At 45.3% G+C, this 21,021-nt stretch overlaps 1 protein-coding gene across 3 annotated transcripts in view; it reads left to right on the forward strand.

Annotated features, from left to right (window-relative positions):
* Positions 1-21,021, forward strand: part of TMEM94 (transmembrane protein 94) — a 53,540-nt gene that overhangs the window by 14,367 nt on the left and 18,152 nt on the right. For all 3 annotated transcript variants that reach the window (XM_019542553.1, XM_019542552.1, XM_019542551.1), the window contains exons 2-14: positions 4,524-4,643; positions 5,696-5,823; positions 6,391-6,527; positions 7,183-7,385; positions 9,229-9,380; positions 10,865-10,967; positions 11,337-11,423; positions 11,906-12,022; positions 16,130-16,186; positions 18,150-18,254; positions 18,889-19,053; positions 19,439-19,648; positions 19,884-20,199. In XM_019542553.1, coding sequence (XP_019398098.1) covers positions 4,524-4,643; positions 5,696-5,823; positions 6,391-6,527; positions 7,183-7,385; positions 9,229-9,380; positions 10,865-10,967; positions 11,337-11,423; positions 11,906-12,022; positions 16,130-16,186; positions 18,150-18,254; positions 18,889-19,053; positions 19,439-19,648; positions 19,884-20,199 — 1,900 coding nt within the window. The remainder of the gene's footprint in view (positions 1-4,523; positions 4,644-5,695; positions 5,824-6,390; positions 6,528-7,182; positions 7,386-9,228; positions 9,381-10,864; positions 10,968-11,336; positions 11,424-11,905; positions 12,023-16,129; positions 16,187-18,149; positions 18,255-18,888; positions 19,054-19,438; positions 19,649-19,883; positions 20,200-21,021) is intronic.

Below are 21,021 nucleotides of genomic sequence, written 5' to 3' on the forward strand. Positions count from 1 at the left end.
GACGTGGTTGGGAATTTTCCATCGATCCGTCTTTTATTTTTTTTTTTTTTTTTTTTTTTTTTTTTAAATGTTGCTTCCACGAAATTGAGAATTCATTTTTTTTCCACCCATAGGCTGATTGAAATTAAATATTTTATTTCCAAGTCAACCCGAATGCAAGCATTTTATTTTCTTAAAACAAAATTAGTTCACTGTGGGACAGGTCAACTTTCACCTTTGTTTACCTGAGCTGTCCTGCAGCCTCTTGGAAGCTGTAGTGTGGAAACCTTGTTTTCCTCTGTGGGGAGATAAGTCTCCAGGGGCTGAAGGAAGGAGCTGGAACTGTGGACATCCACAGATGACAATCACCATGGTCTGGAGAGAGCAGACAGCCAGCAGGGATGCTCAGGGGTAAGTTGACATTTTAGGGGGAGATAGAACAAGGCTGTTTTTTCTTCCTGTCTCTCCATCTGGAATGCCTCTTGAGGCCCATAAAGGAGGTTGTAAGGGGCAAAGGAGTTCCTTCTCTGAGAGCCAGAGTAGTTGCTCTGCACCAGGTATTCCTCCTTCGAGAATCCAGCAGATACTCAGCAGCCCCTCAGACTTCACCTGACCCATGGAGCAGCCTGTACTTGGGGATCTGCCAGATGATGCAGGCAGGGAGCCCCACTGCAGCAGCGGGACTCCTTCCTCACTTCCCCTCCCCAAGCCAGGACAGGTCAATTGACTGGAGAAGGCCAAGAAAGATTTATTGGTCCTGTGGCTGCTGCTTCTGCAGCACTGAGCTACCTTCATCTCTGTGCAACCCCCATCTCCTTCCTGTAGACCCCAGGAAACCTCTCAAACTGGGCAGTGGCTCTGTCTAACTCCAGTTCCTCCCCTCCGGTGCTTATATTTGTGGCTGAGTCGACCTGTAATTTAACAGGTGAGGATATTTGCTGAAAGAAGACGAAAGATGAACTCCCTTGCTCTTGCTTTCAGTCCCAGCTATGCCTGGTAGTTTACTTTAGCAAGTAAAATCACAAAAGCTTTCCTTTGCCTGCCTCCTGTGCTTTTTCTTAATAGCTGCTCTGCAGATTATAGCTTGGGGCCAGACAGAACATCATCCTCGGGGCAGCAGGCTGTAATCATTCCCTGCTTACCTGGCTCCTGTCATTCCTGTTGGAATGAGCAAGAATGAGAGACAGCAAGGGGTCTGCTCTAGAGAGGCACATAAGTGCTTTATAATGGCTCGCAAACTCCCCAGGCCTCTTGGGCCAACGAAGGAAGTCGCTGATTATTTTCTCTGTTGTATTTTCCCTTCTAAATTTACCTAGGCAGGAGCAGAGGGAAAGTGCAGCCTCTGGATGGAGTCTGGTGATATGGTACTGCTACTTCTTTTGGCATGACTTGGAATCCAGCCTTTTCGTTCAGCAGAGGAAGCCCTAGGCTGGACACAGGTGGTGGAGGAGGATGGCTTAGATGTCATTCATGCTCCTGTGACCGTTTGGCCTGAATCTCAACAGGATATTCTTCAAGATGCAGTTGAGGACATGCACACTAATGTGTTTGGAGAGGCAATGAGCCTGTTGCTACTGCATTTGCTTCCTCACAGATGGGTTCTCGGCCCATTCGTGCTGGAAAAACACTTGCCAATACTGAAAGGCTGAGGCCATTTCTCTAAAGAGCTTCAGGGCTGCCAGGTTTGCCACGTGACAAGTGTAAAGGTTTGTTTCAAAATACTTGAGATCTGGCCGTTAGTGGTTGGTAGCACAGCTGGTGGATGGTCAGAGTATGCAGATCTTACTGTGGAAACCTAGAGTGACCTATACCATGAGCTTGGGATGGCTATTCTTACTCATCTCCTTCATTTCTTGACTCCAAGCTTTATTTGCTGTTTCTGCCTTGAGATCCCAATATGCTGTCTGTGCGTCTGCAGGGAGCCTTTCCCTAAGTGTAACTGTGTCACTGCATCAGCAAAGTGCTCTACATTCTCCTGAGTGCTCTGTGTTTTTCAGCATCTCCCTGAGGTGGGGGAATGTATATTTTATGATCCTTCTCTCTTATTCTTCATTCCCACTCTCCTACATCATAATGCTATTTCCTTTTATCAATTTTTACAGCCTCCTGACTTTGCCTCAGAGGTCCTCTTCCTTCTGTACCCCTGCCCTGCACCACATATGCACTGCTCTAGAGGCAAAGCAATAGAAGTGTTCACCCTCCACGCTTGGAAGGGGCTGCAGGTAGCTCAGGGATCCACCCAGTCAAGTTTACGCCCACCTCTCCTTCACAGCATAGACCTTTTCTCTCCATAGAGAGAAAAGCTGTGTCCATACTAGACTGAAGCATGGACAGCACCCGTTAGCACCAAGGTCCCGGTCTTCTCCCAAACCTGTGGATGTATCTGTTGGAATGTGCCTGGTTGTGCTGGTGTCGTTGGTGCTACTTTTTATTCTGTATAGTGGCAGGCAGCGCTGTCAGTCTTTGCCCTGTGGCTGGGAAAATGAGTACCCCTCTCTGTGGAGGCATTGGTGTGCCCCAAACAAGAAACTTATCCCCACACTTCCTCCTTTCTCCGGCACTCCTGTTTTCAGCATTCCCTTGGAGTCATAGCACGTGTAAGGCCAGCTGAGCTGCCTGCCTTCTTCCCCTCTGGGAATCTTTGTGAGACTCCTCTGTTTAGCCCTGCATTGATGTTACCTGAGCCACCTCCAAGAGAGACGTGGAACCGGTTCCTCTAATCCCTAGAACCAGTGAATGAAAATGAATTCCAGAGCAAATGAAAATTATGGCAGGACTATTTTTAGTTCTATCAAAGCTGTGACTGAAGCCCCATCATCTGTCTCGCTCTTGTATGAACTTTCTGCTTTGCTTGTTGCAAAATGCTTTATGAGTCTTCACCTTCTTAAAAGAGGGCAGGAGAGATGAGGTAGCTGGGTGGTGGAGGGGACCTAGGTTGGAGCATTAGGATGTCATCTTTTCAGACCCAGGTTCAAATTGTAGATTGGGTTATAAGTTACCCTAATAGTTCAGGTTTAGTTTTCTGGAAAGGTTAATGCACATCACAGAATCATCCCGGTCTGGAATAGGAAGAGTGGTGCAGATCAGAGTTGAGGTGCCCTTGCGGAGCTGTGAGCATGTGCATTTGAATCTTGAACAGTGGGAGGGCTGCAGGTTGAGGCAGAGGTCCATTGGCACAGCTACCTGCTGAGCCTGTGACTGCAGTGACAGGAGAAACTGAGCTCTCGGTGGAGCTGCATTGGCAGAGCTCGGGCGGAAGAGGGAATTTGCATGGTGCCTGTCTCCATTGAGATGGGTTCAGGCCAATGATGTAAGTACTCTTTTATTCTTGTAAGCAGTGAAATTCACCTAAGCTTTTTCAAGGTGAGGGGCACCACGTGCTGTAGTGCATGTTAGTGCCTCCAGTGCATTTGCACCAGCCCTTCTACATGCACTCGTGAAGAGTTTTCTTTTCTGTTGCTCCATTGTGCTTTGTGTTGTCTACCAGTTCTGTATCCCCTTTTGCTACTGAATTCCTATACACTGCTAAATCAGCTCTCAAATTGTCAATTCAGTTGTCCAGTTTGCAGAGCTGCCTGGATATCTAATGGAGAAAAGCTACAACAGCACGGCTATTCCCTGATCCAACAGTTTCTTCACAAACCCACTGTCCAGGATCTGAAACTAAACAACCTCAGATTCCTTAAGGCTTGATTGTAACAGTCATGGAATGTGGCAGGGAAGTGTGAGCTTTTAATTAGGAGTGACATGAGGTCTGTTGTCATCAAATGGCCCCTTGTCCTCTCTTTCTGTAGCCACTTTCAGTAGCCTGCTGCTGCAGAGTCATATGGTCATCCTAATCTTTCTGGGGTGTAGCCAGAACTTCTCAGTTCCCCCTTCTCCATTTTCCTCCCACTCATGTCTTTCCATGCTTCCTCTTGTTCATCTCCCCGAATTCTCCATCCCTTTCTTGATTTATACAACTGGGGGTAATAACATGGAGGTGCTAAAGCATATTCATGCTAAAGAAACGCATCACATGTGACACAGATTCTAACACAGTTGTCTATCATGTGTTGCTCTTTTTGGTTTTGTCTCAGATTTGGGATTCTGTGGGTAAGTGGACAGTTTTTATATCTGATTGAAAATGGCATGGAGAGGACTTGAGGGCTTGCATGTCTATCACCCCAGAGAGGTTATCTCACCTAGGGTGGCTAGCTGCCTGGAGATCATTGGTAACCTGCTCTTGGTTAACTACATGTAGTTCCTTACCAAGTCCTAGCAATTCAAACCTTTTCCAGTCAGATGCTTTTGACTCCTTGATTGGTTGTGCAGATCTGCTGTGCTGGAGTATTTGCTTGAGGGTTCAGCAGTGTGCTTTAGTTGGCTTGGCTTTAGTGAGTCGAGCAGGCAAGCAGCACACAGCTGGTTAGTCAGCAGTTCATGGGAGGGTGAGAAGATTATTGTAGGGGACTTCAAAGCATTCCAGAGATGGCATGCTTGGCATCAGGAACAAACCAAGAAAGATGAGTGAAGCGCTAAATGGACTGTTTTCTGCTGCCCAGAATGAGATCACCTCAAGTTTGGGCCTGACCACAAAGAAAGCCCTCACTGTCCTGCGAGACCAGTTGTCAGCACTGCTGGAGGGACATCAGAAGGAGAGGAAGAAGGTGACTTCATGGAAGGTAAAGCACAAAGAAATCACAATGTTATGCGTTATTCCCGTACTCAGACTATGACTCTGGGTTGACTGAAAGGCAGTTGCAGCTCTGAGAAGAGGGGTGGCCAGACTGTGGCATGAGTGCCGCCAGTGGTCTGGGCAGTTTTAGTGTGGCACACAACAGAACAGGAAGGGAACCGGCAGGTAGAGCAGGAGATCAGGCAGGGACTACAGAGTAAATGAACAGAAAGCAGAGCAGCAGATCAGGACGAGGATCAGGGGTGGCACGTGGGGAGGATGTTAATTTGTGTCATGTCTGCCAAAAATGTTCCCTACTGTCCTAGCACTTTTCAAGGGGTGGGAGTAGGGGGGTTGGTGGTTGGAATTGGGGGAGCATGGATCTCCTCTGCAGCTGGACTCTTGTGGAGTTTTACAGGAGCTTAACTTCAACCCTAAGATGCTCAAGAGTTGCAAATGCTGGTGCTTCTGGTCAGTCAGTCTTTCCTGCTAGTGTTAGGAAGATCTTGGATGTGGGCTACCCCTTGCCCCTGCCTTCAAGACATTTGTAAAATTAGGGCTTGGCTGTGTTTGAAAATGATGCCTATAGAAGAAGGCTCTAAAATCATTTCTGCAGTAGGTGAATGGGGTTGTTGGCATGGGGCAGGGGGTGTTAAAGGCTTGGGAAGCCTAGCACAATGTCCTGGGTGGCCTATCCATTGAATACAAAACTCCAGTGTTTTTGTTTGTAATAATTACAGTTGAAAATATTGCTGTTCTCTCCTCTGGATCAGTGAAAACAGGGCAGCCTGGCACAGATGCTTTTTCATTGTTTCAGTGCTGCAAGGCGGCCAGTGTTCAGGCAGACCAGGCATCCAGACAACTGCTGGTGCTTTCGAATTCAGATGAGCGCTGTCTGGGGAAGCTTTCTTCTTTTGAGGGTTTTTTGCAAACTTTGCTGCACTCCCCAGTGATTCTTGCTGACTGCTGCCTTCCTCTCACTTGTATATTCTGCTTTTTAAAGAGCTGCATCTGCGTTTTCTTCACGCCAACTCTCTTTGAGGCTCTTTCCTTTTGTAGGAGGTGTGGAGGAGCAGTTTCCTGTACCATGGTAACCGTTGCTCCTGTTTCCATTGGCCGGGTGCATCTCTAATGCTGCTGGCAGCGGTGTTGCTACTATGCTGCTATGGGAGCCAGCCACAAGGGAGGTAAGCAAAAAGCCTTTCCTAGTGGACTGAAAGGGGCTGGTTTTAAACTGTAGAGTTGGTACCTGTAGTTGACTTCTGCGAAGAAGTCTACAGCAAAGACTCCTGTTGGGAGTTCGTTAATCTCCCCTGTACTTGGAGATGCAACTGCCCTAGAGTTCCATAGATGTTCCCAACAGGACAACGAGCCCTTCATGCTAGGAGTTACGTGCCCCTCCTGCAGTTTACTAATTCTTCTAATGCCCTGGGTTTGGAGCAATGAGACAATTCTGGAGCTGCACTGGGGCTGGCGCTGTCTTGTGGAAAAGTGCAGAGTCCAGTCACCAGGGCCTTACCATTCCCTGGTGGCATTTTTGTAAGGGTTTTTTTTTTTTTTAAATTGAAGTAAGTGATCCTGGATCTCTCTGATGGAAACCAAAGCACGCCTTTGTGCCTCTGTTCTTTTTGAAGAGCTAAGTCTGGGAGATAAAAAGATCAATACCATGTGCATCTTCACTTAGGAAGTGTGGGGAATGTATTTAGCACCTTTGCTCAACAGTCTTTTGGTTTCTTTCCATTCGCCCCACAAAGCCAAGGTGCTGAGATCGTGAATGCCCTGGCTCTCTTCCTCCTCCTCCTCCTGGACCTCTTCCTGATTGGGCGGCAAGAAAGGCTGAAGTGCAGAGAGGTTGAAAGGAGGCTTCAGACCATCATTGATAAGATAAATGGTGAAATTTCTCTCCTTCGCTTCCCATTTGTATTGTCAGCTGTAGCTTCTTCCTTTCTTAGACGTTTGTCCAAAGTTGAGGACTTCTGTTACCTGTGTTTAGTTTTGTCTCATCTTGCACCCTTTAGATGGGGAATGTTGAGCCATGATATCGCCATGTGCTGCAAACCTTCACATTGTAAGGCCGATGGCCATTATGTCTTTGCACTGGAATAATTCAGACCCAGAGCCTTCCATAAATATATCTTCCTTCCAGCAAATGGTGAGAGAAGAGAGATTTATGGACAACCCCTTCCCCACAGGAGATAGGGAGATAGGAACCCTTTTAACCAGGGCAAGAGCCCTGAGGAGTCTGTGCCTGGCAAAGGGACAAAGCAGTCCTTTCAGCATGGGGACTTCTGGGACGTGCTCTTAAGCTTTGACTAGTTTAGGTTTAACTTAGTATTACCTGGGGTCTGTTTTGTGGTGGAAATGGGCTGTGGATAGTTGTAGGAGATGGACTGTAGAAAAAGGTAATGACAGAGGGTTGTGAGGACTGTATGGGATTAGTACTGAAGAGCTTGCTTACCACAGTGAGATGCAAATCCCTTGATGCTCACCAGTCTTCTCCAACAGGGCTCTTCCCTTATGTGCTTCTCCATTCCATACACTTTCAGATATGCTGACAGATGGCAAGGAGGTAAAGTGGCCAGATTCCATGTACCCCGACCTTCACATGCCTTATGCCCCATCTTGGTCCCTCCACTGGGCTTATAGAGATGGTCATCTTGTCAACCTACCTGTCAACCTGTTGGTAGAGGGAGACATCATTGCCTTGAGACCAGGACAGGAATCCTTTGCCTCTCTGAGGGGCATTAAGGTAACTCGACTGTCCTGTTTTTTCTCATCTGTCACCATTGTTTCCATGGATGTTTGTGCAGGTAGCCAGTTGACTAGGTATGCAGTTTTCTTGGTGTGCATTTGATTTCTTCCTACTTTGCCTCGTCAGCCCTGCCAAAAATCCAACAGCACAGACACACAAATAATACCAGAGCACGATACTTATCTCCCCCAGGACAGGAGGGTGTGTATTATGTTTTGATCATTGCAAACCCACGTGAATGGATTTGTACCTTCCTATTTGAAAACATTTGGTGTTGCTGTTGTTCTAGAAAATGGATCTGAGGCAGAAAAATCACTGTCACTAAAAGAGACTTTGTTCCAAGCACTCCTCTCTGTGGATTTGCTGTTCTTGCTTTGCGGACAGAACTCGGGATGAGATCAATGAGAATTTAACACAGTACTAGGTGTGGAGAGCATGCCCTTTGGATGAAAAAGGGGAAATTTTATTTTGTGTTTGATATGGAGAAATACAGACTTGTCTGTATTGGCCCTCACCCCACTGCTCTCTTATTTTAGAAAGTACAGGATATGTGGAGTCAAAGTGGATGCAGAGCATTGGAATTATGATCTAAGGAAAAAAATGATTTTTGAGCAAGGGGAAATGTTTTTAGGCTTTTAGGTTGGACAAGTGATCTCTTGTCTAGAGTGATCATTATAAAATCTTGCAGCTGCTGCTGATAAAATCTTCAGGCTCCATAATCATTTTAGGGAATCTTGAAAGGTGGGGGAATGGCCAGTACTGGAGGGAATATACATTGGGCAACATTTTAGCTTCCATAATTAGCCCTGGATAACAACAAACTAAAAACATCCTCTTGCTTTATAAACCTCTCCTTCATCATGCTTGGATATGCTCTGTTTTGCCTTAGCAATAATGTTGCAAAAGAGGCAATGAGGTCTAGTTTTCCTTTTTTGCTCTGAAAGCTGTTCTTGGAGAATGGAAACTTAAGGGAAGATGCGTTTACTGAACAGGATGGATTTGATGGTACAAACAGAAACTTTTGACATAACAAAGAGAAGGCTTAGATTAGAAATGTGTAATGGTATACGGGGAACATTCCTAAATAGATGTGTTGGAGGGAAAAAAGATTAAAAAACCCATCTGATGCTTCTGAAGCATCTTTTAGTCAAGGAGCTCACATTAGTTTTCACAAACATTTAAATAATTAAGCTCCTGAACTCCAGTGAGGTGGTAGGTAAGGGAGTTAGCATGGATTCTCAGCCTCTGCATATAAGCATTTGCATCTGGATGGGAATACAGTAGCTGTTCGTCCATACCAGTTTAGTATAGGAGGTAAGGGAAAAAATGTCATATCTTGTTTAGACTGAGGAATTACTATAGTTAGAGAACTGAGATTTGGCTATGGCACGAGAATTAACTTGTTGCTCTTGCATAAAAGCACTCTGGGAATCTTCCATGGGCACAAAGAGCAGGATTTAGTTTTTTGTACAAGCAATAAAACATAAGAACCCTCTAAGTCTGGAAGTAAAGTACTAACCCCTTGGGAAGATGGAGTGCTTTGTTTTGCAAGAAAGATTTAGAAATTATTTAAGTTATTTTCATTGCTTTTTGTTGTAACTTCCACTCCACTCCATATGAAATAGCTGTGTGCAATAGTTAGGTTCTTGGGTAAGTGCTGCATTTTGTGACCATATTGTAAGGCACTGGGAGAGTGAACTGTAGGAGGAATGGGGGGGTCACTTACGGTGAGAATAATCTTGCTGCATCAGAATACCAGTACCTTTCAGGAGGTTTCCATTGAGGCAATGATGGTGCAGCCTTGGGGCCCTCTTTCTCCCTTTCTTTCATTTACTAACAGGATGATGAGCACATTGTTCTGGAGCCAGGAGACCTGTTTCCCCCCTTCTCTCCTCCACCTTCCCCAAGAGGAGGAGTGAAGAAAGGACCTCAGAATCCTCAGCTGTATCGTCTCTTCCGTGTCTTGAAGACCCCAGTGATAGATAATGTCCGGTAGGCTAAACACTGTTCCAAAGGTCTATGCAGCTTGCTATCGAGCTGTAGCTTTACATCATTTTTTCCCAGTCCCGTCCGGGTACCTTTCAACAGACAATGTTACCTCTTTTTTCCGTTAAATTCTTGGACCTCTGGGGCTATGACTTCTGCTGGACATCTTCACTTATTCTCAGCAGCTGTTAAGCCAGGTAGAAGCACAAAGCCGTGCTTTTGAAATTCCTAGTTCAGCTCTTCATTTGCAGGTTGAAATTTGGGATGTTGGCAGGGAGATTTAAGAATTCATGTTTTTGATGGCTAGCCTTACCATTGGCCCTACTTTTATATATGATGTTCTAGAATTTTATTATTATTTTAAATTTCCATTTCAGACTTGGCGATCACACTAAAAGTATCTGTCAACCCTCTAACCAAGGGTGGCATCTCTGAACCATGGGTTCTTGGGTGTGGATCTGTAGAAAATGTTAACCTCCACCACCATCAAAAGGAGAGGATCTACAAGAAAGGGAATGCTAGCTACTGGATGAGAAAAGGAAGAAGTGAGGACAGGCTGCAGTTGGCAATGAGGCAGAGTATCATTATTACTGAGTTTGCTTCAGCAGTGAGCCTAAGTGCAATTTGAGAAACTGTGTGGGAAATGATCTATTCTGTAACACTACTGACCTTTCAGCTACAAAAGGGTAGGTCTTTTGTGGATGATGTTTTAGGTGACCTGAGGAAGAATGTCTTGCATTCAAGAGCTTGTCTAAAACTATCCCAAGTACCTAGTTGGTCCAATAGAACAGAGGTTTCCAACCCCTGGGCCGCGGCCCAGTACCAGGCCGTGAAGGGTTGGCTGCCGGTCCACAGGAGAGTTAGCGGCCAGACTGGAAGTCCGGAAGTGACTGGCATGCTGCAGACCGGCAGTCAACTCTTTTTCATACTGCATATAAAAGCCCTAACATTGCATCTTAATATTGCCTAGTTTAAAAAAAAGGTTGGCTGCCGGTCTGCAGTATGCTGGTCACTTCCAGCCTGCAGTTTGCTGGTCCGGGGTCACTTCCGGCCTGCGGTCTAAAAAGGTTGGGAACCACTGCACTAGAAGTTATCACCCTAAGAAATCCTTGCCTCTTGTTTTAGAATAAACTAATTCATCCTTGGGATTTAATCTGTCACCCAGCACCTTTCTGGCCAGCTGGCTTCTGACTGCCTGGCTTAACAGCTGGCACTTCCTCTCTTATCAGAAGTGTAGATTAGAGTTTGAAAGCTGCAGTTCACCTGCTTAGTAGCCACAGAGAGCCTGCTGACTAACATTTAAATGTTTCCCAGCATTAAATGAAATGGAATACCTGGCTTTGGGTCTCTGTGACATCAACCTTTTCCCAGTCCTGGAGAATGGAGACACTATTCTGATCAAGATCAACTAAGTGGATTACAGTGTTGAAAGATGCAGTGTTAGGGCTTTGAGACTGTTGGCTGGGATTCCTAACTAGTCTCTGTTTCAGATGGTGCCTGGATATGGCTTTGTCCCGTCCTGTGACAGCTCTGGATAATGAGCGGTTCACAGTGCAGTCAGTGATGCTGAAGTATGCTGTTCCTATTGTATTGGTAAGTCTGATTTTTAAGGTCCCTATTGCTTTTGACAGTGTTGTTCCAGAGTTGGCAAATAAGCAAGTCAGGACTAGCTCAATTAGAAGTCAAGAACCTCTGGCCTTCAATGAGAAGTTCCAGCCTTTATGGGAAGTTACAACTCTTACAGCTGGCCTTACATTTACTTTATATTGCTTAGAGAAGTACAGTGAAAAATAGGTGAACAGCCTTTATCTAGCTGTGAGAATGGGGGTGAAGACTGGAAATATAGCATCAAATCCACTGTGTCTTACAGGCTTTTTCTAGACCAGGAAATGTTACAGGGATCAGGGACTCTCTTGTTCCAAGTGGAGTGATTTGCTGATGGTATCTCTGTTGGAATGACAGGCTGGCTTCTTGATCACCAATGCTGTGCGCTTCATTTTCAAGGCTCCTGGAATTGCTTCCTGGCGGTACACCCTTCTTCAGCTGCAGGTAAAGGAAGATCATATTGAGCCCAACCCCACTCCCTCCCCAACCAGAGTACACTTCCCTTTGTCCTCCAGCATCATCTTCCTTGTTCATCCAGGTCACAGGTAAGCTCTCTGAGGAGCAGTGAGCACAACAGCACCTTCTGCCTACAGTTGCCCTCAGGGTGGGCTGTACGCTGTTTGCTCAAGAATTTTTCTTTTCCATATTAAAGGCTTGATGCCAAGTCCAGTGTGAAAAGTGATTGCAAGTACATATTAATTTCTGGCTGCCTTCTTGGTGGCAAATCCCCAAATGACATGTGTATCTTTAACTTCTGTGCTCCTCACTGCTTTGCACTCCTTTTTGGTCCTTAATATCTTGCTCCTTTGTTCCTGTTATTGCCTCCATCTATCCTCCTGAAACATCAAAGAGGAGGTCACATGGCATGGCTGAGGTCTAGTTGTGCCTTTTCTCTGCCTCGGTGGTGACCTGGGATGGATTTTCAGGTGAATGGTGTCCTGCCCATCCTGCCGCTGCTCTTTCCTGTCCTGTGGGTTCTTGCTACTGCCTGTGGAGAAGCCAGAGTCTTGGCACAGATGAGCAAAGCCTCACCCACCTCACTGGTAGGTATCTTCTTACATCAAGCTGTTGGGTTCAGGGTGGTGAAAGAGTTTGAGAGAGAGGCTCAGTGGGCTGTTTGTTTAGTGGGTGAATCCACAGAATGATTAAAAATAATACGGATGAGCAGTGCCTGGGTTCTGTTTAGTTTATCTCCCTAGGGAAAAGTGCAGCATGATCTCCTACAGACCACACTCAGGTCTTCTGCTTAGTCCCAAATGACCCAAGGAGGATGGGAGGCTTCAGCTTGTTTTCCTGGGAGATGATTACACAGTTCAAGAGATCCACGGAAGACAAATATATTCTATGGACGAGTAGAGAGCTGTGTACCTTATCATGCAAATCTAAATGAAAATAAATGCAATGTAGTGGTTATAATTAAGGATAATTTAGTTGGTGGAAGTGGCTGAGTGCTCCAAGTTCCTCTTTAAGGTGCTGCTCTTCCATGTAGGGTGGGAGCCATTTCTTGAGGTCCTGGGGCTTGTGAGATGGGTGTGATTTAGTGCAGCAAGTTAGGACTAAGTGAAGTCTCTTGTGGAGGAGATGATTCATTCTGGAGGATGGGTGTTAATGGGACTCTTTTTTTCTTGTAGAGCCTGGTGGGGTTCAAATCATGAACTTCGTCAGGCAGAAGCTGATGACGTGATAGGCATCAGAAACCTACCTATCCACTCCCAGTGGTGGTACTGGTCAGGTGCATTACAGTGGTCTTGCCTTCCTCTAACCTCTGTTATGAAGTATCTGCCTTAGACACAGTTCCTCACTTCCCTGACACTTTGTCCTTCCTTGGATGCCATGGCATTAGTCTATGGTGCCTACTCTCTCCCTTAAGCATCACTTTCAGTCACATCCATGGGAGTTACTTGTATCCTGTAGGTTGGAGTGGGACAGAGATTACATCCCTCAGTAGCACTAGCCTGCTGATTCATCTCCTTTGAGTGGTTCCCTCTCTTGCCCTTTGCCCACTCAGCTTCTCTCCCTGGATCTGCCCTTTGGCAGAGTGATATTGGAGCTCCTTGTCTTCCCTTCTCCATTGCCATTGATGCTGCTTTCATCCATCACCCATGCTTGCATCATGAGTGTGCTCTTTTTCATCTCTTCCCTTCTTCCCATGTGTCCAAGCAGTCCATCCACTTCAGCCAGTTCTTTCTCCGTGGTTTCTTACACATGGTCCTTCCTCCTTGTCCCACAGAACAAGCTTTGTGGTGTTCCTTGGTCACTTGCACCTTGACTAGGGCAGTCTTCTCTTTGGCTTCTTCATTTTCCACCTTCCTTTCTTCCACTCGGTTCAGAATGTAGCAGGTAAGATCTTCTTCCTCTCCAGTCATCAGTACCATGTTATTCTCCTCCCCTCATCTCCCACAGCCTTCCTCTACCCTTATCTAGTCCAAGCTCTTGATTTGTAGACTTTTAAGGCTTGAAGGGACTATTGAGATCACTTTGTCAGACCTTGTGGAGAGTGCAAATTATAGGAGTTTGCTGAATGAATTTCAGCTTTGCAGCCAATAAATGTGGTTGAATTTTGAGCACATCTCTTCTAAAAGAATCCAATCTTGAGTTAAAAAATGTTCAAGGACAGAGAATCTAGCACAATTGTGGTAAGTTATTCCAATAGCTATTTATTTCTCTTCTCCGTTAAAAGATTGCACCATATTTCTAGTCTGGATGCGTTTGACTTCAGTTTCCAGCCATTGAATTCTTGTTATGCCTTTTTCTGCCAGATTGAAGAGTACTTTATCATATTTTGGTTCCCTGAGTACCTAATTATAGCCTGTGATCAAATCACTTCATAACCTTCTCTTTGCGCTAAATAGCTTGGACACTGACTCCTTCAGTAGTAGATATATTTTCCAATCTTTTAATAATTTTATTGACTTTTCTATGCATCTACCCATTTTTATCATCATTCTAGAATTGAGTACCAGGATGGGACCACATATTAATCAGTAATGTTCATGCCAGTGCTAAATTCAGAATAATATAACCTTCCAACTCCTACTTGTCATTTCTTAGTTAATACATCCAAGGATCACATTGGACCTTTAAGACTGTGTTGCAGGGTCAGTTTAGGTTGAGCTGAATATCCACAGTGACCCCTGCCTCCAGTCACTGTTTCCTGAAATAGTCCCCCTTCCTATAAGTACATCTTGCATTTTTTGTTTTTCTACGTATGGTCATATTGAAATGCAGATTGCGTGCTTGCACCCAATTTACCTAGTGATGTAGGTGGCTCTGGCTTAGTGATCTGCCTTTTACATTATTTACTATTCTTCCAGTATACCTGCAACCTTTATCTGCCATGTCTTGTTTTCTTTCAGGTCACTGCTAAAAATATTAAATAATATAGGGACAAGAACTGCTCCTTGTTCAGGCCTCTGGTAGAAACATGCTTGTTCAATGATGATTCCTCGTTTCCAGTTACATTGTAAGACATATCATTTAGTCAGGCTTTTTGTACGTTTAGTACAGGCCATATTGGGTTTTGTAGCATTCTAGTACTACTACCTTTTATCATGTCAAAAATATCAAGTTAATTTTACAAGGTCTATTTTCCATGAAACTGGGTTGATTGAGGGTATCTTACCCTTAGTTAGCTTTAAAAAAAATCCATTCTTATATCAACCATTTCATTATTTGATCCATTTTGCACTATCTAACTCTGGGTGACAGGCCTATAATTATTTAGGCCATCCTGCTCACCCTTTTTAATTACCTTGGCACAGTGTACATTGTTTATTATCCCTTTAAAACTTTTCCACTGTTCCAAGATGTTGAAAATCGCCAATAACAGTCTAGAGAGTTCCTCAGGCAGCTTGTTTTTCAGAACTTGGGTGCAATTTATCCAGACCTGCTGATTTTAAAGATAATTAGTAGCTGCTCTTGGAATAGAAAGTATTTCTTCATTTGAATATGATATGAATATGGAACAGGACTATTTATTTAACACTTCTGCTTTTTCTGTGTTATTATTGACATTAGTCCTAGTTCCATCTAGCAGTGAGAAAATACTATTGATAGAGATTCTTTTATTTCTGATGGATTTTTACACAAACTAACTAAAAGGTCTCCTAGTTGCCCTTAACTCTGATTGTAAATATTTCTGTGTGTCCTTTTTCTTTCCTTATCTGTTTTGTATAATTTCTAGATTCTAACTTACATCCACTGCTCTGTCTCTCTTTTTTTCCATTTTTCCATTCTCTCATTTTTATTATTGGTTTGATTTCTACCCTAAGCTAGGGTTTCTTAATGGTGGTTTGTTGGACATCTGATATGTTCAAAAATTGTTCCCAGTTATCATTCATTTATCTGATTTTAATTCTTTCTCCCAGCTTTACCACATAGCTGTTTTCAGCTTTCTGAAACACTTTCTTTTTAAAGCACTGAGTATGTATGTAATTGGTTATGATTTTACTCTGTTTACACATAAGTGGTATAGTCAAGACATGACCACTTTGACCTATAAGCATTCACTAATTTTTAGTTCTGTGATCACTTTTTCTGTCAGGGTGAGGTCTGGTGTTGAATTCCCGTGGATGCAATAACTTGAGTTAGGAAGTTTGTTATTTAAAATATTTGCCCCTTCTGAGTTCTGCACAGCTTCTCCCTGTCTACATCACTGCCTTAATTTTCTACCCTTGCAGCCCATTCATTCTCCCTCCTCCTACCTTGTCCCCTGTGTTCTGGGTACCCACCTTTTAAAATCACTTCTTGAACTCCCTGTTTTCACCAACCCCATAATTTCTGCCCTCTGTCAGTTTGAACACTGCCTCCTTCTGCCCCAAAATACTCGTGTTACGAGTGGGCCTTCTCTGGGTCTAAGTGCCAGTGTCTGTCTCTAGACTCTTAACCCTTTGGGTGAAGAACCATGCCTTCCTCTGTTAGATACAGCCCCAGTCATTTGGCTTGTGCCTAACAAACACGTAATGACATAAGCTGCTGGAGATGGTGCTGGGTTTGATGGACATATGATCTGCACTGGTATAACCGTTCCTATCAAGTAGAGTCCCCCTTCCTTCTGCTCTTCTTAGAAGGTGCAGTGTTGGGTGGGGAGGGGTTTCTCACGTACCATTTCTGACCATACTTATAGTAACTGATCTCTTCTTTTGCTGCAGCTGGCTAAGTTTTCAGAGGACACTCTCAGTAGCTACACAGAGATGGTATCTTCTCAGGTACTATTAGTATTATCATTGTATGTCTAACCAGCTTTGCATTCTCTTCCATCTTCACTGCAGAGCTCTATAAACCCTTTCCCATCCCTCTGTCGCTGAATCCCCACAATTGGTGTCAGATGCCTGTTGGTGCTCTTGTTTGCTGCTTTATTTTGCTCTGCATGCAGGTTGCATGTCTTTCCCACACCTCCTCCAATGTAATGACTGCACTCCAGGCCAGGGGTCAGATAAACTGATCTGAACTCAGGTTGCACCCTTCAAATGGCCATGAATTAGAGTACTGATGTTTTGAAATCAAGCTTCCTGTCTTGGAGAAAGCTGCTGTTTCAAGTCCTGTGAATTGCTGCTTCTCACTGGTGAAGTAGCTGGACAAGATGTACTGGTATGTGTCAGGAGGCTGGCGCAGAATGTAGATTGTGTGAAAAAGCCTCATCAAATCAAGCTAATGAACAGAGGGGTTGTTCAGCAACAGCAAGACACGAGGAGCTCTGCCAGAGGCTAATTGTGAAGAGTGGGGTGTGGGGCATTTAGCATAAAATTCTGATCCTGTTTCACCAGCTTCTTAATGGGCTGATGTCCTTCACTAACACTTCCAAGCCAGAGCAGGCAGACTTTGAAAGGAGCTGTTCTCTGGGGGCCTGGATCTAGCCCTTCTAGAAACCATGTTGCCTCTATTAAACAGGTAAGTGGGACAGATACTGTGCTTTCTAGTCTGGCACTAGGATTCTCACTCTTCTGAGGAAGCAGGTGGACTCCAAGAGTAATTAGAAATCCCTAGATACCACCAGAATTACTTGTTGTCCCCTTGCTGCTGATACATACAGCCTGCCCTGTGTATCCATGCCCTCCTGTCCTCATTGCTGGAACACTTCCTTACCAGCCTGCCTCAGTTCAACTGACCTGTGGATTTTGGAGCTTAAGCAGTGACCTGGTAGTGGCTTGAGCATACTGTCCTGCCTTCACAGACCCATTTCCTTCCTCCTCTTCTTTGCGAACACACTGGCTGCAAAAAAAGCATCTGAATTAATCACAAGCTTTTCTATATGCATTTGCAGCTAAGGCTGGGGAGGGATTTAATTTTTCTATGTTTCTATATGGCCTCTATACCACAGCATTTAAGTCATAGTGGGTTCAGGCCTGGGGGCAGTGCTGCAGGTGGTAGCATTACAGAAGTGCATTTTAAAGTCTGCAGTGTAACATAAACAGCCCTTGCAGTAGCAGGACACTAACAGCCCTCTTCACCCTGCAGCACGCGAGGGTGCTTTCGATGTCCTTGGGCAACGTGCTTTGTAGGTGTGTAGTGGGGTTGACTCTGTGGTTTTAGGAATAGGTTAGGTGAAGACTTGTATGGGATACCAGGATGATTCTTATCCAAACCTTGAGCAGGTGGGGTTGAATTAGATGACCTCCAGAGATCCCTTACTTCAGTTGCCCACCAGACTGATCACATTTTGATTGGACTGGCCTTTCATGCCTGTAGCAAGAGACGGGGTTGGAAGACCTTGGGTTCTATTCCCAGATCTGTTGCTGACTCTCACTGGGTGAGCTCAGGCAAGTTACTTCACCTGAGTGACTCAGTGTTTTGCAGATGGGTAATAATGCAAGGTGAAAACTCATGAGCACTCATCTTAAATTGTTAGAAAAAAAGATTCTAAGAGGCAACACCAGCTTCACCCACCCACTTGTGTTTTTGGAAGAACTGTGATAGCCCCAACAGAGTCCTTATCGAAGGAATAAGCTTGCTATTTGAATCCCACCTAGGGGAATGTCCTTCACTTCGAGAACTTTAACTCACTGTCACTTGTGGTCCTGTCTTCCTAGGAGCAGATTGTCTGGAAGTGTCTCTGCTGGCTGAACCTGTAGCCATGCATGTGTAACTTTACATCTTTTTCTGACAACTTTTTCTGCCCATCCTTCCCTAGTGAATCAGTTAATTGTCACATGTTCTCTGCTTCTCTGACAGGAAATGATACGTTGCATCTGGAGCCACTTCCTGTGTGTTTTAAAAGGCAAATCTCCAACGCTCAGCTTTACCTCCAGCTTGCTTCACAGTCTGGGATCTGTCACCGTGAGTATCAAAAAAGGGCACCTTAAAGTGGACACATCACTGTCTTCAGTCACTCTGGTACATCACTCTTCCCTTGGAGAAACAAGGCGGTGGGCAATCAGTTCAGTGCTGAGTAAGGTTCTCCTGGGGTTTTATTTTCCTTCTGGAACATTTATAACTGTCTTTAAATTACATGGAGCCCCTATTCTTGCCGCGCACACTTTGACAAAAGCAATGCTTAGGTGATCATTGAGGATCCAGGATTTATCCTGGCAGGGAGTCGAGACTCCTTGGTTGTAATTTTGGCTCTGCCAGTAGCTTCATGCAAGTCTCATTGAGCCAGCTGGTGAAGTAGGTACAACTTTTGCTTCTTGTTCCTGGTTATTATGGTTAGTTCTAAAAGGGTTACAAATGAATCGATAGTAAGTGACCCCCTAACCCAGATGGAGCAGAGCTGTGCTCTGATCACTTGAGGGAACATTCAGAGTGGTCTCTTAAGCCAGGATGTTGCTTGACAGGGGGTGTCTTGTCTATCTTTCATTGTGTTTGTAAACCCACTTGAGCTTTGTGCTGTTTATATGGGTGATTAGACATTTGACACAATTTGTTGAGTTTGCATGTTTGGGGTGTTGTGGGATGTCTTGGCATGTTCTAGGTACTTTGCTGTGTAGACAAGCAAGGGATTCTGTCCTGGCCAAATCCCAGTCCGGAGACCGTTTTGTTCTTCAGTGGGAAGGTGGAGCCCCCTCACGATAGCCACGAAGACCTGACAGATGAGCTGTCCACGCGCTCCTTCTGCCACCCGGAGATGGAAGAGGAGGTGAGGCTGGGGGTCACTGGATTTGCTTCGAGCCTGGTGTTATAACTAGCTGTGGTTCATGATCTGACAGGGCTTGCAGGTGTGTAACAAGCAGTGCATGGTGCTGAAGCAGGGTTCTCACAGGTGGGGTGAATATCTTGAACAATGTTGCCTGTCTGAGGTGTTGAACTCCTGGAGGAGACTCCCTGGTGGGTACTCCTCTGCTTGAATGCCTAAAGACATTCAGTCCTGGCAAGAATTGACTTTACATCAGTAGTGGCCCAGAGGCCATCCCTAACCCAATATATCCTGGTTTAAAACAGGCTTAGGATGTTGGCCAGCAGTGGACATTTCACATATCAGCCAGTTGGCACCTGACTCCCATTCGTCTCCTCATCTCTTGCAGCCCCATGAAAGGGATGCTTTGCTCTCGGGCTCCAGGACAGATGCGGTCCACGTTACCAACGAGCAGGAGAGAAACAACTGGTCTGGTGACACTCCAAAGGCTTCTGATGCCCATATGCATAGAAAGCCAACCAGCAGAAGCAAGCATCCGTCAGGGTCCAACGTGAGCTTCAGCAAGGACACGGAGGGTGGAGAGGAGGAGCCAGCCCAGGTAAAGCTTATAAAAGCAGGATGCCATTAGCTGAGCCGTCTGCATTGAGCACTAAAAGAGATTCCCTCCTTTAGCTCAGAGCTGGAGGACAGAAGGAAAGAGGCTGTCCCAGTTGATAAGGGGAGGAGGGGCTGAACTCTTCCTCTCTGTTTGTGTCTGAGGCTGACATGCTAAGGGGCCTGAAGGGAATTGGAGATTTTATAATTAACCAGGTTTTCCTCGTGTATCCCGTCAGGCGGGGGGTGACACCGAGGGTCTGGTCTGTGAGGCCGAAGACTTTGTGTGTGACTATCATCTTGAGATGCTCAGCCTGTCCCAGGACCAGCAGAACCCCTCCTGCATCCAGTTTGATGAATCCAACTGGCAGATGCACCTGAACTCCCTTAAGCCTCTGGGCCTGAATGTGCTGCTCAACCTCTGCAATGCCAGTGTGACAGAGCGCCTGTGTCGCTTCTCTGACCACCTCTGCAACATTGCCCTGCAGGAAACCCACAATGCTGTGCTGCCTGTCCATGTGCCCTGGGGGCTCTGTGAGCTTGCTAGGCTAATAGGTAAGGGAGAACCAAAGGAGAAGACAGCAGAGAAATGGGAACAAAGCATTGGGGTTGTTCTTATTGAGCCAGCTGGCTTGTTGAAGTGTACCAAAACCTGTTAGCTGGGACAGGAGACGTGCAGATCTGACTTAGATCGTCCTATCCTCAGTCATAGTGCAGAGGTTTGTTATCAGACTTGTTGCTGCTGTCAGTGGAGAGGGCACCACTGGTAGGTTTGCATGCAGTGCTGAGGCCTTGGGAAACAGAAATGGCTAAGAGTATTTCCAATCAGTAACAACCAAACTTGGTACTGTTCTGATTCACGCCACTCCTTGTAATGCACAGCAGCAGAGCTGAATAAGCGTTTTCCCTAGGTAAAGAAAAATCAGTGAGAATGAGAGTATTGTCCCTCCTGATATTTGTCTTGAGACTACTCTTTAGACTTGAGTTTTACAGAGAAACAGGCAGTGGTAACTGGGATCCTAAGCCTGTGAGGAGGAGTGGTATCTTTGTCCTTGTTTCACAGATGGCACAGGGTCATTAAGCGACTTCCCTAAGGTTATGCAACAGGTCAGTGGCAGAGCTGAGATTAGAATTAGAGAGCTCTCAATTTCCTGTCCTACGTCCGTAGACCAACACGGCTATAACCAAAACCCAGTGTCCCAGGTTCCTTCTTTCTGGGCTATGTTGTCTCTCCCAGATGAACTGGAAACACTGAAGACTTCAGCACTACCACTATCCAGCTCCTCTGTTGGGCTTTCATCAGTAGATTTCAGAGTATTTGGGTGTACAAGCACAAGGTGAGGATAGAAGCATGTTGATTAGGTAAACCTCCCTTCT

Source organism: Crocodylus porosus, unplaced genomic scaffold (genome assembly GCF_001723895.1).
Source record: "Crocodylus porosus isolate Cpor-Errol unplaced genomic scaffold, CroPor_comp1, whole genome shotgun sequence".
Classification (NCBI taxonomy): Eukaryota; Metazoa; Chordata; order Crocodylia; family Crocodylidae; genus Crocodylus; species Crocodylus porosus.